This window comes from Lagenorhynchus albirostris, chromosome 10 (genome assembly GCF_949774975.1).
Source record: "Lagenorhynchus albirostris chromosome 10, mLagAlb1.1, whole genome shotgun sequence".
NCBI classification, from domain to species: Eukaryota; Metazoa; Chordata; class Mammalia; order Artiodactyla; family Delphinidae; genus Lagenorhynchus; species Lagenorhynchus albirostris.
In genome coordinates this window covers 71,698,781-71,715,883 of record NC_083104.1, presented here as the reverse complement: position 1 = coordinate 71,715,883, position 17,103 = coordinate 71,698,781, and the positions used below count along the sequence as shown (strand labels likewise).

Sequence of the window (17,103 nt, the reverse complement as noted above, 5' to 3'; positions counted from 1 at the left end):
TTAGTGGAATTACTAAGTCAAAGGTATACAGTTTTAAAAATATTGATATACATGGTAGAGAGAAGTTTCTGAATTCTTCTAAATGTGGAGAAGAAAGGCAGGGAAAATGGAGGAGTAAGGAGGGTAGACCACCGGCAGGGGGTTGGTGGGGAATTGGGTATGGAGCTGGAACTACAGAACATGCTAAGAATGAGTGAGAACCAAAAGCCAGAGGAGTTCAAAGATCGGCAGATGGGGTGAAGGACCAAAGCTGATGACCCTTTGAAATGCTTTTCAGAAACATAATCCTTAACAGATTGCCCGCAGTCATTTACCGGCACAATGCTCTGGTAAGAGTAGGCTCAGGTACTTGGTCAAATCCATTGCCCTGGATCCCTCCCTCCATATGCATCCCTCTGTGCGGGCCAGTTACCCACTGCTGAGTCTCACTGAGTCCCGGAGCCTTTCCAGTTGGCACCCAAGAAACAGCTGCGACTTCCCTACCCAGTCCATCCAAAACAAGCTTTCCTTTTAAATGCCTATAATACATTCCATCAAGTATATGTCTTAATATTGGCTCTTATTAAGTATTTACCATTTGCCAGGGACTTTGCTAAGTGCTTTATATAGATTATCTCATTTAATTCTCCCAATAATTCCATGGGATAGTAGTATTACTATGTCCACTTTACTGATGAAAAAACTTAACCTCTAGAGAGGTTAGTTAAGGTAAGACTTGCTCCACGTCATTAAGCTTAGATTCAAATCCATGAGTCTCCACTCTAAACCACAACACTATCCTGGATAAAACATTTTAGTTAAGAAGAAAAAAGGCAATCAATAGTAAGTTGAACATCTTAAGATAATAAATTGGGAGCCTAGGATGAAAATTATATTCTACCAGATACTCATTCCACTCTTCCATTCCGTAATCAACCAAACATTTGTTTGATATTATCATTTGTTTGATAATATTACCTGACAGAAGAACTGTTGCTGGCTTCCTGCTCCAGGTGTGTTATTGAAGGTGCTAGTAGATTTGGAAGAAGGAACTGGAAGACGATGAGACACACTGACCGGTACTGGAGTCCTGTTTGGCTGGGTCAGCTGATCTCCCGTAAAGTTTGATCCTGATGCACCAGACTGAACCGCAGCCCCAAGACTAGGATGGGCAGTGCTGGATGAGCTGACAACAGGGAACCGACTAGGTCCTGACATGCTTGTCACCGAGGGCATGGCGGCGAAGCCAGGTCTTCCTTGGGAGACGCTGCTCTGCCCAGGGGACAGGTGCAAGACGGTTGGCGATGCCTGCTGCAAGGGCATCTGCCCACCAACGATCTGAGGAGAGGCATGATTGACTATCACTGGACTTCCAGAGGCGGTGAACGTCTGCCCAGACACTAACTGGACGGCAGTATTCTGGTTGTTCAGCATCTGTCCAGAATATGGTTGGTTGGTCCTGAGCATGCTGGAAGAGTTTCTGTTCAACATGACATGCTCTGAGGTCACTTGGCCAGAAATGAGCTGAGAGGGTTGAGTCTGAAGAAGTTGCCCATTTATGGTCTGGACGTGGTGTACCGAGTTGGAACTGACGGAAAGGCTTGTAGGTATGAGGAACTGACTCTGGGGTGTGTGAGGCTGGCCCATGGGAGAGTGAATAACGATACTGCCCCCAGCGCTGCTCACGGCCTGCGAGGTGACTGGCTTCCTTGTGTTCTGTTGGTTTACAATGTTCACCGACATGTGCGGACCAACCACTGAGCCCTGGGGTGAGCTCGCAGAGGCGAACGAGATCCCTGGCTGAACGTGGTGCTGCTGTATTCCCAAATTGTTCACATTGTATGTGTTTTGCTGACCCATTTGGATAGGCTTTGGCTGGATATTAATTGGGACTTTATTTGAATTTGGTGCAAGACCCCTTTGTATGATGATGTTATGCACAGGTAAAGATGTTTGGAAATTTGTGCTATTAAATGGAACGGTAACAGGCTGTGCTGCTGGGCTGGAACTGGAGCTCCCAAACAAGGAGCTGCCATTAGGAGTCTGTCTGTGGACCAGAAGCCCTCCACTCACATCTGATGGGGCTTGTTGCCCACTGCCCTTTAATATGATTTGAGATCCATCTAGGTTATTAATAGTCATCATGGAAGGTTGACTACCAAATGACCCAATTAACTGTATTTGACCAGAACCACTAATCTGACTGTTATTAGACAAATGCTGGCTGGGCACACTGATCCCCACATGGTGCATAAAGCCATGGTGCACACCCACTGTATTGCTTGCAAACGATGTGCCAACAGGCACATGAGTCACCCCTATAGGCTGCAGCGTCTGACCTGAGTAATTAGAAATATTAGAAGCCTGAGTAAAGGATGCTGATGAAGAGGGATGAAGCTGAGCTTGTGCAAACTGTTGGCTTGAACCTATACTGGCGTCCAGATATGCCTCTTCTGCCAATGTCTGTTCAGTGATATTGGCCTCCTGCAAGGATTTCTGAAGAATGTCGAAAGGTTGGTCCTCACTGAGATCAGGAAGAGGAGAAGACTCAAGTTCATCTTCAAGAAACTGAAGGCTACTTGAAAGTGGCAGTCCATCACTGGGCCCTTCTCCAAGCTGGCTGCTTACAGCTTTGAGGGATGACTTAGGATCAGCATTCTAAAAAAATAAGCAGGATGTTACATGGCATATCTAACCTTGGAAAGAGATTCTTAAACAAAAAACTCATCTCACTTTTGAATATGAATAAAGCATAACAGTCTGCTTTTCAGGCACAACTCTCCAAACTGCTCACCTCATTCTCTTTTTTTTAAATAAATTTATTTTTATTTATTTATTACTTTTGGCTGCGTTGGGTCTTCGTTGCTGCGCATGGGCTTTCTCTAGTTGCGGCGAGCGGGGGCCACTCCTCATCGCTGTGCGCAGGCCTCTCACTGCCGTGGCCTCTCTCGTCGTGGAGCACAGGCTCTAGACGTGCAGGCTCCGCAGCTGCGGCTCGTGGGCCCAGCTGTCCCGCGGCATGTGGGATCCTCCCGGACCAGGGCCCGAACCTGTGTCTCCTGCATTGGCAGGCGGATTCTCAACCACTGCGCCACCAGGGAAGCCCTGCTCACCTTATTCTGATACTTGATTTCCTTAGGAATGATGTTTAATGTTGTTTTTGTAAGTATATGCATTCACTGCTCTGATAAAATTATTATAGGAAACAGATCAATAATGCCACAGCGGTGTCTAGTTTTTTGTACCACAGGAGTAGCTGTGAGTTTTGAGAGTTCCAAGTGTGGTTCTACTAGAGGTCCAGAAGGTATCCCAGATCCAGGCTTGACTTTAAAGGTTTCTCGGAACTCCCCTAGTTCTAACCTGCCCCACTCCAGGCAAAATCGGCCTGGATAAAAACAAGCTTCCCATATGAAATAAGTGAATAGTTATTTGATTTCTTAGAAGTTATCAGCTTATTATGATGCTTTAAAAACCATTTCAATGTCCTATTCAAGAGCAAAAGTTGGTCAACATTTGTCAAGCGCTCACTTCTGCGTTTGTGTCTGTCAGTAACGAGTCCTTAAGGACTGCGCATTCCAACTAGAGACAACAACACAGGCAAATGAAGGGAACTGAACACAGTCACTGACAAATAAGAGACACGCTGCTGGCCAGCAGTTTATCATGGGATACGTCAAAATTATAAAAGAAAAAAAAAATGGAATCAGTCGTTATTTAACATAAGGTGAAGACAATGTGAATATCCTTAACACTACTGAACTGTACACTTAAAATGGTTAAGATGGTACATTTTGTTGTTATATATATTTTTAACACAATTAAAAATTTTAAAAAGATGAAGAAAAAAATCAAAAATAGATCAATCAAGTATAAACAGTCCAGGACTTCCCTAGTGGTGCAGTGGTTAAGAATTTGCCTGCCAATGCAGGGGACACAGGTTTGATCCCTGGTCTGGGAAGATCCCACATGCCGCAGAGCAACTAAGCCCGTGCGCCACAACTACTGAGCCCATGCGCCGCAACTACTGAAGCCCACGCACCTAGAGCTCGTGCTCCGCGAAAAGAGAAGCCACCGCAACGAGAAGCCCGTGCACCGCGACGAAGAGTAGCCCCTGCTTGCCGCAACTAGAGAAAGCCCGTGCGCAGCAACAAAGACCCAACGCAGCCAAAAGTAATAAATAAATAAAAATTAAAAAAAAAAAAAAAGAAAACAGTCCAGGGAATTCCTTGGGGGTCCAGTGGTTAGAACTTGGCGCTTTAGCTGCCAGGGCCTGGGTTCAATCCCTGGTTGGGGAACTAAGATCCCACAAGCTGCATGGCGCAGGCAAAAAAAAAAAAAAAAAAAGAATGAATAGAATAGTCCAACTTTCAAAACTATACAGATTCTCAGCCCTAGGCTAATAAGGTGTGTTGGGGGCTAGATGATGGGAAGACCCAGGTAGAAAAGCCAAGACTAGTTCACTTGACACCCAATCAACAGTTGAAACGGGACTAATGTGGCCTCAGTTAGGGTGGACACCACCTTAGGACTTGAACAGTCATTTGAAAGGAAGTGGGAAAAAGCAACTGAAAGCAAGGAGGTTTGTTTGTTTTTGCAGAGAAATATCAAGGCAACAGTGGATTATCTCCTGAGTGGTGGTACACAGATTAATGTTTCTACAATGCACAAATTAACAGACCATAGGTTTAAAATTCCATATTTTTAAAAGCTTTTAAAATGTTTTACTGACATGAGGCAACTCAAGTTTACAATAAATACACCCTGAATGAAGCAGCCTGGAGAGTTAGAATTAATACTTACGTGGAAGTGGGAGAGCTGGTAAGTAAAAATCATTAGTGTTGGCAAACAAGCTCAGTATCTACTTTATGGGTTTAATGGCATCACATGCAGTTATTGCCCACTCAGAATGAATTTCAGCATTGCTACTAATTCATAAGCCTTACAGGAAATCAGTGTTGTGACTTTAAAGCCACCCCTAGCATGTGGAGGAGTCTTGCATGTTATGATCTGACATACTTTACACATACTCAAATACTTTAAAGAATTGTGCATTCCCAAGGACTTTCTGAATACTATTCCATTTTATGGATGAAGAAAATAAAGACCCTGATGATGACGATAAGTTGACATTAACTGAGCACTGTGTCAACTGATTTCCATGGACTAGTCCATTCATCTTAACCACCCTATGAGGTAGATTTATCATTCTCCTGGATTCACAAATAAGGAAACTGAGGCTTAGAGATTTAGTGATAGATGCAAGGTTATAAAGCTAGTAAGTGGCAGAGCAAGGATTCAAACTTGGGTGGTCGGACTCTGGACTGCCATCCATGGTAGAACAAAGCAGTTGAAAAGATTAAAGTAACATAGGCTTAAACACAACAATCCGGATATAGTTTCCAGGCAGGACTTCCCTGCCCTCAGGTCAGATTTCTTGTCTAGATGTTCCTAGAGCTTAAGAACCTGCGCCCTGGAACCTGGTGGCCTGGGTTCCTAGCTTGCGACTCCTGGCTGTGTAATACTGGGTAAATACCAACCTTTAGTTCTCTCATCTTTAAATATGGATAATAATAGAACCTACTTCACGGAATTATTGTAAGGTTAACGAGGTTAATATATGTTAAGCTCTGAGTGCCAAGAACATACCAAGCGCTCAGTAGGTGTCAGCTACTGTGATCTTTCTCCTTGTTTAAGATGAAAATGATTAGAAAGTAACCACAATACAGAATGATTTTTTTTAAAGCTTATGTAACAACATTCAAAAGACTCTAATATAAGTTTCTCAGGCTATAACGTTTCTGAGGCATTTTAGAAAGAAAGTTGAAACCTTAGGAAAATGGCAAAGTAAAAATCTTAATAGACTAAGTTAAAAGTAGAAAATGTCAACAAAATTCAATAGATTTTCCTCTTGTGTCAATTACAAAAGACAAAGTAGGGATTCCCATCATGATACAAAGGCAATTAAAGCTTCAATTCACTAGGCATCAATGAGACAGAAACATCTGATCATTGCATTCAGTTTCCAATACTCACACTAGAGTTGGCGAAAATTGAATTTGAATTGGCTGCAGAATATCCTGCATTAGTCAAGTCCTCATTGCTCTGCAAAAGTACAAATTCAAAAGAGTGATCACTTTGACTCTCAAGAAGAAACAAAATGTATGCCTACGATGGTCTGAGTATTACTTACCGATTTATTACTAGGTCCATGTAGAAAATAGTTCAATGCCTGTGGGTCTCTAGAAAACAACAGCCAAAAAGAGAAAACAGCAAATAAATACATTACTTATATTTAGGGTTCATTTTTACAGGGGAAAAAGAAAATGATGTATTAGTTTGAGTAAAATCCTCTCCCTGTTTTAAAACTATTAGTAGTTTTTTTTGTTGGTTTTGTTTTGTTTCATTTTGATGTTCCATTTCCTATCATCACTCATTTCTGCCTCCTAGGATTTTTTATAAAATAAATTTAATAAAGGATTACCTAATTATGACCCCTATGTTAATCCATGTCACTTTGTCTCCCTTCTATATCTATGATGATTATTTAATCTTTATTTTAAAAACCCACTTGGTTTTAATATGCTTATTAGGTTGTTTTAGTACAGCAAACCTCACACATTTGATTTACCCTTATTTTGGAATGAGCATCTTACCCAATAAGATCAAGGAGACACGAGTCATCATCATCATCCATGACAACTATAAAGAAAAGGAATAAGAAAGCACTGTTTCAGCAAAGCAGATTAAAGCCAGTAGCATCAATGCAACACAAAAATATACCTTATACTTTCCTAGATAAATAACTAATTCATGTGAGTTTTCCCTCTAATTGCTTATTATGAATGTGACTTTTAAATTTTTGTGGTCATTCAAGAGATGAAGTATTCAATTTACGTTGTTTTTATTGAACACAAATCCTTAACTTACAAGTCAAAAAGCAATCTAGACAAATCAAGGAGAGTTGGCAGCAACCACTCACACACAGATTCCTCAAAGGGGCGGTAAACCATGAACAGTAACTTCCTCAAAATGTACACAGTGAACAAGAGGAGAAATCGTATTTTTGTTTTAGAAAAAAATCTCATGCATACAGAGGTCTTTGAATTTTGCGACTGGATATTTCCAAACCTGGTGAGCAATCTGGATTTCTAGCCATATTCTGGCTATCTTTAGGAAAACAGAAAAGTCAGTTGTCCCTACTTTTTGAGACAGAAGAGGCACCATCGCCCCAGGCAGTACTGCAACAGGCTCTGCCCTGAAGGTCCCAAGTTTCTCCCTCTGCAGCAGTAACGCCAACTGTTCAATTCCAAACAATCTGCATCCCAACACTGGAATCTTTAAAGTTGAAACCCTCAACCCCAAATTCACCCCAGCTCCAAGCCCAAATCTCTCTCTCTCCCCAGCCATCGACGGCATCCAGCTTAACCAGCGCAATCACTGTGCTCTGGCTGAAACAATAACAACTGTATAAATTCCAAGAGCAGCTCTCCCCCTTTCTTTCTCCTCCCTCCCCCTGAGATCCAGCAAACTTACACTAGTGATCCGACACCTGGCAACACTGCTTCGCACCCATTTCGAGCCATGCAGTGGAATAATTTACATCATGGAATGCCAAGGCCAAGAGTTCTGGAGCCGTTGGAAAGGGCAGTTGTGAACGGCAGTTGGACGGAGGAATGAAATCCTGAAGAGATGCCCAGAAGAGGGACACGCCCGAAGAAGGCAGAGGCAGAGTTTCTACTAAGTTTTTTTTCTCCGTTAAAACTGCCATCTCCTCTCCACTTCCCCTCAGCTTCCCATCCTATCAGTCACAAGGCCAAACAAATATAAAATGTACTCCTGCCACATGGAAGGAAACTTGCTCTCTTCAGGAAGGGTCTGGAAGGGGTAAGTATCCCCCCATGTGGGACCTTCTCATTGATGGGAGAATTGGTTCAGCTGCTGAATGATCCGGACGATTACAATCCATTTGAGTGGATCATCAGTGGAGAGGAGAGGTGATGGGTGAGACAGGAGGAGGTCAGAGTGGGGAAAGCCTGTCAAAAGGTAACATCCATGGCCAAAACTGTGAAAGGCACAGCAGGCTAAGTGAAGTCTGCATCTAGCACTCAGATGTCCAGGTGCTCAGGGGCACGCGAGGACGACTCTACTAATACGACTTTGAGGAGTGAAAAGGGACAGGAAAGAGAAACAGGAAAACTATCATTAAGTAGATATGTAGACATCAGTGTGAAGAGCTTCCCTTAAACCATGGTAGTTAATATGTAGAACTGCACTAGCTGTTGCTCATTACCGTATCCTGGGCTTATCTCCCAGACTGCACACTCGCATGGACTAAATTAGCCAAATATGAGGTATAATTAAGCCTATAAAGTGGATATTATTTCTTTACTTCAACGTGACCATTTAAATGGAGCTCCACTGTATCCTTTGTAAATTTATTTTTTTAAAGTGTCTAACAGTCTCTGGAACAAACTAATTAATAAAAACGTACGTGAAAAATAGCTTACACCAAAGCAGAACACTTTCATGCCTCTCCCAGCTTCCCTCACTACTTTACACCTGTACCCGGCTCCTCCAGTGGATGAGATGCCCAAGGGTTAACACACACTGAGGGAGGGAGGCAGCGTCAGTCACTCCTCCGAGGAGGTGTCACTGCCACTGGGACTTTCAAGCACAGAGAACATTTGTTACCCCAAAGCTCAAAGTGACAAGCTACTCCTTGAGTAGCCCAAATAAAAGAACAATTTTACAATACTGAATGAAATTAAAAGCCATTGCACATCCCCCACAGCAAACCAAGCAGACCGCTCAAATGCTTGACGAAACGCTCCTGGGGGACATCCGCCCTACTCGGGGGCATCAGTCCTAACAGACAGACCTCCTCCTCCAGGCCTCCTTGGGTAGAACTCTACGAGCCTTTATCGTCAGGGGTCCCCTGAGAATTCTGCTTTTTAAAGGGCCGCACTCTTTTCTGACTATAAACAGTTTCAAATTAGAAGAGATGACTCTTATCCCTACATGCCCAGCTCTACATGGTGCCAAAACACAGTCATATTACAGCCCGAGCCAGTAGTCCTTTCCCAGGAGGACACACGGCCCACCAAAGCAAATCTACCAAAGTAAAACTGTAGAAATTGCCTACGATTCTAAAGTGGGAAGACAACCTGAGGATCAGAAACTGACTCAAAAGTGAAGAGCTTAGTTTTTTTTGGAAAAGATTCGCCCATTACTTCTGGACTCTTGTTGAGGCTCTTTTCTCATTAAAGTAACAACCCTGGATTCACTAGATGGGCCTCTGGCCACAGGTGAAACCTATGAGGCTGTGTGAAAGATAAGTCCCCCCTCTAAGGGGTTAAAAACTACTTCTTGGTTCAGCACACTTGAGCAAGACACATCCCCTAAGTAATAGCAGTTTACAGCAGTAGAATTTGTCAGGGAGAGAAGGGGATTGCAGCTCTTACAGAATCCTCATAGGCACCCCAAGAGATCAGAAATCACTGCCCCAGACACCTGACTACCACTCTCAAAAAGTTAAAGCTAATATTTAAAATGGCTCTTACTATTCTTAGTCAAGAGGCACTATGAAAGTGACATTTCCAATCAGTGGGGGAAAGATGTTAGCCTTCTAGAGAAAAGGAAGTGGAGCCATACCTCACATCTTACACAAAAGTAAATTCCAGGTGGATCTAAGAGTTAAATGGGAGGGAGGAGGAGAGCTTAAAGTACTAGAATAACATATGGGAGAATTTTGTTTTTATAATCTTGGAGTAGGGAAAGGCTAAGTATGTCACAAGACGCAGAAGTCATAAAAGAAGATTGCCAAATGTGATGACAAAACATTTTAAAATTCTGCATGATAAAAGAAAAAAAAACCATGAATAAAGTCAAAGACTAAAAAACCCCCAAAAAACATACGACGGGAAAATACTTTCAATTCATATCACAAACAGCTTTTCTCCTTAATACATAACTCCTATTTTTAAAAAGTCAGCTACCCTGCAGAAAATCAAAGGGTATGAAAAATCAGTTCATAAAAAAAGGAAAGACAAGTAGCTCCTAAACATGTAAAAGTAATCACCCTCACTTAGAATAAGAGAAATGAAATTAAAGTTACAATGAGATACTATTATTTGTCAGACTGGCAAAGATAAAAAAGTTTGGTTAAGGACTATGCTAGTCAGGAAATGGGAAATAGGGACTTTTATACCCTGGTAGTGAGAGTGTAAACTCATGTGACCTCTGGAGAGGGCAATTTAGCAGTCGCTTTCAAAGTTTTAAGGGCACAAATCACTTCACCTAGCAAATATTTCCAGGTACTCGTCCCGCAGATACTCTTCTACATGTGTGAAATGATATGTGTATAAGAATATCCAGTGCAGCATGATTGGTTTTAGCAAAAGACTAAAAACCTTGATGTCAGGGGTAGGGGGTTTCTTCTTAAGGTGATGGAAATGTTGTGTAATTAAACCACTGAATTGTACACTTTACAGGGTACATTTTATGGTATTTAAATTCTATTTAAAGCATTTTTAAAAACTCTATGTCCATAATGAAAGAGGTGTGTACCTTTCTTGTTCCTTTGATCATATATCTTTCTAAGTCAGTCTGTATAAATATGCCTCATTTTTCTTTGTATTTTTGAATTTTATTTTTTACACTGCAGGTTCTTATTAGTTATCTGTTTTATACATATTAGTGTATACATGTCAATCCCAATCTCCCAATTCATCCCACCACCACCCTCCACCCCCGCCACTTTCCCCCCTCGGTGTCCATATGTTTGTTCTCTACATCTGTGTCTCTATTTCTGCCCTGCAAACCAGTTCATCTGTACCACTTTTCTAGGTTCCACATATATGCATTAATATACGATATTTGTTTTTCTCTTTCTGACTTGCTTCACTCTGTATGACAGTCTCTAGATCCATCCACATCTCTACAAATGACCCAATTTCATTCCTTTTTATGGCTGAGTAATATTCCACTGTATATATGTACCACAACTTCTTTATCCATTCGTCTGTCGATGGGCATTTAGATTGCTTCCATGACCTGGCTATTGTAAATAGTGCTGCAATGAACACTGGGGTGCATGTGCCTTTTTGAATTATGGTTTTCTCTGGGTATATGCCCAGTAGTGGGATTGCTGGATCATATGGTAATTCTATTTTTAGTTTTCTAAAGGAACCTCCATACTGTTCTCCACAGTGGCTATATCAATTTACATTCCCACCAACAGTGCAAGAGGGTTCCCTTTTCTCCACACCCTCTGCAGCATTTGTTGTTTTTAGATTTTCTGATGATGCCCATTCTAACTGGTGTGAGGTGATACTTCATTGTAGTTTTGATTTGCATTTCTCTAATAATTAGTGATGTTGAGCAGCTTTTCATGTGCTTCTTGGCCATCTGTATGTCTTCTTTGGAGAAATGTCTGTTTAGGTCTTCTGCCCATTTTTGGATTGGGTTGTTTGTTTCTTTAATACTGAGCTGCATAAGCTGTTTATATATTTTGGAGATTAATCCTTTGTCCATTGATTCGTTTGTGAATATTTTCTTCCATTCTGAGGGTTGTCTTTTTGTCTTATTTATGTTTTCCTTTGCTGTGCAAAAGCTTTTAAGTTTCATTAGGTCCCATTTGTTTATTTTTGTTTTTATTTCCATTACTCTAGGAGGTGGATCAAAAAAGATCTTGCTGTGATTTATGTCAAAGGGTGTTCCTCCTATGTTTTCCTTTAAGAGTTTTATAGTGTCCAGTCTTACATTTAGGTCTTGAATCCATTCTGAGTTTATTTTTGTGTATGGTGTTAGGGAGTGTTCTAATTTCATTCTTTTACATGTGGCTGTCCAGTTTTCCCAGCATCACTTATTAAAGAGACTGTCTTTTCTCCATTGTATATCCTTGCCTCCTTTGTCATAGATTAGTTGACCCCAGGTGTGTGGGTTTATCTCTGGGCTTTCTATCTTGTTCCATTGATCTATGTTTCTGTTTTTGTGCCAGTACCATATTGTCTTGATTACTGTAGCTCTGTAGTATAGTCTGAAGTCAGGGAGTCTGATTCCTCCAGCTCCGTTTTTTTCCCTCAAGACTGCTTTGGCTATTTGGGGCCTTTTGTGTCTCCATACAAATTTTAAGATTTTTTGTTCTAGCTCTGTAAAAAATGCCATTGGTAGTTTGATAGGGATTGCATTGAATCTATAGATTGCTTTGGGTAGTAGAGTCATTTTCACAATATTGATTCTTCCAATCCAAGAACATGGTATAGCTCTCCATCTGTTGGTATCATCTTTCATTTCTTTCATCAGTGTCTTACAGTTTTCTGCATACAGTCTTTTGTTTCCCTAGGTAGGTTTATTCCTAGGTATTTTATTCTTTTTATTGCAATGGTAAATGGGAATGTTTCCTTAATTTCTCTTTCAGATTTTTCATCATTAGTGTAGACGGATACAAGAGATTTCTGTGCATTAATTTTGTATCCTGCAACTTTACCAAATTCATTGATTAGCTCTAGTAGTTTTCTGGTGGCATTTTTAGGATTCTCTATGTATAGTATCATGTCATCTGCAAACAGAGACAGTTTTACTTGTTCTTTTCCAATTTGTATTCCTTTTTCTTCTCTGATTGCTGTGGCTAGGATGTCCAAAACTATGCTGAATAATAGTGGTGAGAGTGGACATCCTTGTCTCGTTCCTGATCTTAGAGGAAATGCTTTCAGTTTTTCACCATTAAGAATGATGTTTGCTGTGGGTTTGTCATATATAGCCTTTATTATGTTGAGGTAGGTTCCCTCTATGCCCACTTTCTGGAGAGTTTTTATCATAAATGGGTGTTGAATTTTGTCAAAAGCTTTTTCTGCATCTATTGAGATGATCATATGGTTTTTATTCTTCAATTTGTTAATATGGAATATCACATTGATTGATTTGCGTATATTGAAGAATCCTTGCATCCCTGGGATAAATCCCACTTGATCATGGTGTATGATCCTTTTAATGTGTTGTTGGATTCTGTTTGCTAGTATTTTGTTGAGGATTTTTGCATCTATATTCATCAGTGATATTGGTCTGTAATTTTCTTTTTTTGTAGTATCTTTGTCTGGTTTTGGTATCAGGGTGATGGTGGCCTCATAGAATGAGTTTGGGATTGTTCCTTCCTCTGCAATTTTTGGGAAGAGTTTGAGAAGGATGGTTTTTAGCTCTTCTATAAATGTTTGCTAGAATTCACCTGTGAAGTCATCTGGTCCTGGACTTTGTTTGTTGGAAGACTTTTTATCACAGTTTCAATTTCATTACTCGTGATTGGTCTGTTCATATTTTCTATTTCTTCCTGGTTCAGTCCTGGAAGGTTATACCTTTCTAAGAATTTGTCCATTTCTTCCAGGTTGTCTGTTTTATTGGCATAGAGTTGCTTGTAGTAGTCTCTTAGGATGCTTTGTATTTCTACGGTGTCTGTTGTAACTTCTCCTTTTTCATTTCTAATTGTATTCATTTGAGTCCTCTCCCTCTTTTTCTTGATGAGTCTGCCTAATGGTTTATCAATTTTGTTTATCTTCTCAAAGAACCAGCTTTTAGTTTTATTGATCTTTGCTATTGTTTTCTTTGTTTCTATTTCATTTATTTCTGCTCTGATCTTTATGATTTCTTTCCTTCTACTAACTTTGGGTTTTGTTTGTTCTTCTTTCTCTAGTTTGTTTAGGTGTAAGGTTAGATTGTTTATTTGAGATTTTTCTTGTTTCTTGAGGTAGGCTTGTATAGCTATAAACTTCCCTCTTAGAACTGCTTTTGCTGCATCCCATAGGTTTTGGATCTTAGTGTTTTCATTGTCATTTGTCTCTAAGTATTTTTTGATTTCCTCTTTGATTTCTTCAGTGATCTCTTGGTTATTTAGTAACGTATTGTTTAGCCTCCATGTGTTTGTGTTTTTTACGTTTTTTCCCCTGTAATTTATTTCTAATCTCATAGTGTTGTGGTCAGAAAAGATGCTTGATATGATTTCAATTTTCTTAAATTTACTGAGGCTTGATTTGGGACCCAAGATGTGATCTATCCTGGAGAATGTTCCGTGCGTACTTGAGAAGAAAGTATAATCTGTTGTTTTTGGATGGAATGTCCTATAAATATCAATAAAATCTAACTGGTCTATTGTGTCATTTAAAGCTTGTGTTTCCTTATTAATTTTCTGTCTGGATGATCTGTCCATTGGTGTAAGTAAGGTGTTAAATTCCCCCGCTATTATTGTGTTACTGTCAATTTCCTCTTTTTAGTTGTTAGCAGTTGCCTTATGTATTGAGGTGCTCCTATGTTGGGTGCGTATATATTTATCATTGCTGTATCTTCTTCTTGGATTGATCCCTTGATCATTATGTAGTGTCCTTCCTTGTCTCTTGTGACATTCTTTATTTTAAAGTCTATTTTCTCTGATATGAGTATTGCTACTCCAGCTTTCTTTTGATTTCCATTTGCATGGAGTATCTTTTTCCATCCCCTCACTTTCAGTCTGTATGTGTCCCTAGGTCTGAAGTGGGTCTCTTGTAGACAGCATATATACGGGTCTTGTTTTTGTATCCATTCAGAGAGCCTGTGTCTTTTGGTTGGAGCATTTAATCTATTCACGTTTAAGGTAATTATTGATATGTATGTTCCTATGACCATTTTCTTAATTGTTATGGGTTTGTTTTTGTAGGTCCTTTTCTCCTCTTGTGTTTCCCACTTAGAGAAGTTACTTTAGCATTTGTTGTACAGCTGGTTTGGTGGTGCTGAATTCTCTCGGCTTTTGCTTGTCTATAAAGCTTTTAATTTCTCCATCAAATCTGAATGAGATCCTTGCCAGGTAGAGTAATCTTGGTTGTAAGTTCTTCCCTTTCATCACTTTAAATATATCGTGCCACTCCCTTCTGGCTTGTAGAGTTTCTGCTGAGAAATCAGCTGTTAACCTTATGGGAGTTCCCTTGTACGTTGTCATTTTTCCCTTGTTGCTTTGAATAATTTTTCCTTGTCTTTAATTTTTGTCAGTTTGATTACTATGTGTCTCGGCGTGTTTCTCCTTGGGTTTATTCTGCCTGAGACTCTCTGCGCTTCCTGGACTTGGGTGGCTATTTGCTTTCCCATGTTAGGGAAGTCTTCGACTATAATCTCTTCAAATATTTTCTTGGGTCCTTTCTCTCTCTCTTCTCCTTCTGGGACCCCTATAATGCGAATGTTGTTGTGTTTAATGTTGTCCCAGAGGTCTCTTAGGCTGTCTTCATTTCTTTTAATTCTTTTTTTCTTTATTCTGTTCTGTGGCAGTGAATTCCACCACTCTGTCTTCCATGTCACCTATCCATTCTTCTGTCTCAGTTATTCTGCTATTGATTCCTTCTAGTGTATTTTTCATTTCAGTTATTGTATTGTTCATCTCTGTTTGTTTGTTCTTTAATTCTTCTAGGTGTTTGTTCTTTAATTCTTCTAGGTCTTTGTTAAACATTTATTGCATCTTCTCGATCTTTGCCTCTATTCTTTTGAGGTCCTGCATCATCTTCACTGTCATTATTCTGAATTCTTTTCCTGGAAGGTTGCCTATCTCCACTTCAGTTAGTTGTTTTTCTGGGGTTTTATCTTTTTCCTTCATCTGGTACATAGTCCTCTGCCTTTTCATTTTGTCTATCTTTCTGTGAATGTGCTTTTCGTTCCACAGGCTGCAGAACTGTCTGTCTCATTATTTTTAATGGCTGTGTAATATTCCAGTGTGCATGAATCATGATTTATGCTCCCAAGTGCTGGGTGGAGGCAGAATATATACATGTGTTTGTAAATATTCAGACCCTGAAATGAGGCACAAATAACCAGCAACACCAGCTGCTTCTGTGAGGGAATCTGGGTGGCTGGAAACACAGAGGAAGGTATACACTTCACTTATATGTCCTTTTGTACCTCTTGAATGTTATGCCTCATGCGTGAAAGGCCTATTTTAAGAAATAAATACAATTAATATGGGAATTTCCTGGCAGTCCAGTGGTTAGGATTCTGGGTTTTCACTGCCTGGGGCCCGGGGTTTGATTCCTGGTTGGAGAACTAAGGTCCTGCAAGCCACACGGTGCCCCCCACACCAAATACAATTAATAAAACAAAGAGGATGGGGGAGACCCATGAAACACAAGAATCTCAAATCAGTCTCACTCTAGGTAAGCACACCAGAGATCAAATACCTGGAAAATTTTCAAGCAGCCTAGTGGCCTCAAGAATAATCTACATCAGCTATCTGTAAAAAATATCTTCCAGACAGTCTGATTTTCATTAAGATCACAGAAAGATTTTAAAGACCTCTAAGACAGGGATAAAAAGGAAGATGACAGGCTATTTAAAATTTTTTTCATACAGTGGGAACAGTCTGAGCTCTCATATCAAGAAATGTATTGGTTTCAAGAACAGCTATTTCAGGAAAGCTAGCTAAGCAAATCAATTCTACTGATTTAAGATATTATAACCTAGCAGCAGTAGAAGAAAATTTTTAAAGTCATACACAGGATTTCAAATACTTCACAAAATGAAATTTGGTATGTGACTGCTATAACAAATGATTCTCTTCTCTTCCTTATATGCCTCTCTGTTCTTTTTCTTCTTCCAAAAACATTACATAGTGAAAATGACTAGGAAGCTAAAACTTTAAAAGATCACCAAGAGTCAATATAATAGGCTATTTTACCAACATACAAAAAATTACTGACATTTGCTTTATTTGCACTAATTTGGTATAGCATCAGTATATGCCATAATTTCCCAATCATTTACAAACAAATTTACCTTTAAAAGGTGCTGAGGCTAGCAGAGGGATCATTGGGAAACTTTATTTAAGCAATCATGAGCTGTGGAATGGTTGCAGTGTTCTCATGTGATCTGTGCCTGAGCTATTCAAGGTATAACGAGCTGTAGTCACTTTTATTTTTACCCACATATTTACCAGTTCCAGTGCTGTTCATTCCTTTGAGTAAATCCAATTTTCATCTGGTATCATTTTCTCCCTTATGAAGGATTTCTTTTTTTAAAAAAATTAATTAATTTTTGGCTGGGTTGGGTCTTCGTTGCTGTGTGCGGGCTTTCTCTAGTTGTGGCAAGTGGGAGTTACCCTTCGTTGTGGTGCGTGGGCTTCTC

General features: G+C 40.0%; 2 protein-coding genes across 4 annotated transcripts in view; one reads left to right on the top strand and one right to left on the bottom strand.

The window, feature by feature from the left end:
- TRERF1 (transcriptional regulating factor 1) overlaps positions 1–17,103 on the top strand; it is a 572,147-nt gene that overhangs the window by 45,200 nt on the left and 509,844 nt on the right. The window lies entirely within an intron of this gene.
- Positions 1–17,103, bottom strand: part of BICRAL (BICRA like chromatin remodeling complex associated protein) — an 82,473-nt gene that overhangs the window by 27,438 nt on the left and 37,932 nt on the right. Inside the window, exons 1-5 of one of the 2 annotated variants that reach the window (XM_060162903.1) lie at positions 7,513–7,614; positions 6,633–6,678; positions 6,170–6,218; positions 6,013–6,081; positions 958–2,637 (exon numbers count right to left, since the gene is read on the bottom strand). In XM_060162903.1, coding sequence (XP_060018886.1) covers positions 958–2,637; positions 6,013–6,081; positions 6,170–6,218; positions 6,633–6,673 — 1,839 coding nt within the window. In that variant the 5' untranslated portion in view covers positions 6,674–6,678; positions 7,513–7,614. Of the gene's footprint in view, positions 1–957; positions 2,638–6,012; positions 6,082–6,169; positions 6,219–6,632; positions 6,679–7,512; positions 7,615–17,103 lie in introns of those variants that run through there. The other variant, XM_060162902.1, reaches the window with a different exon arrangement.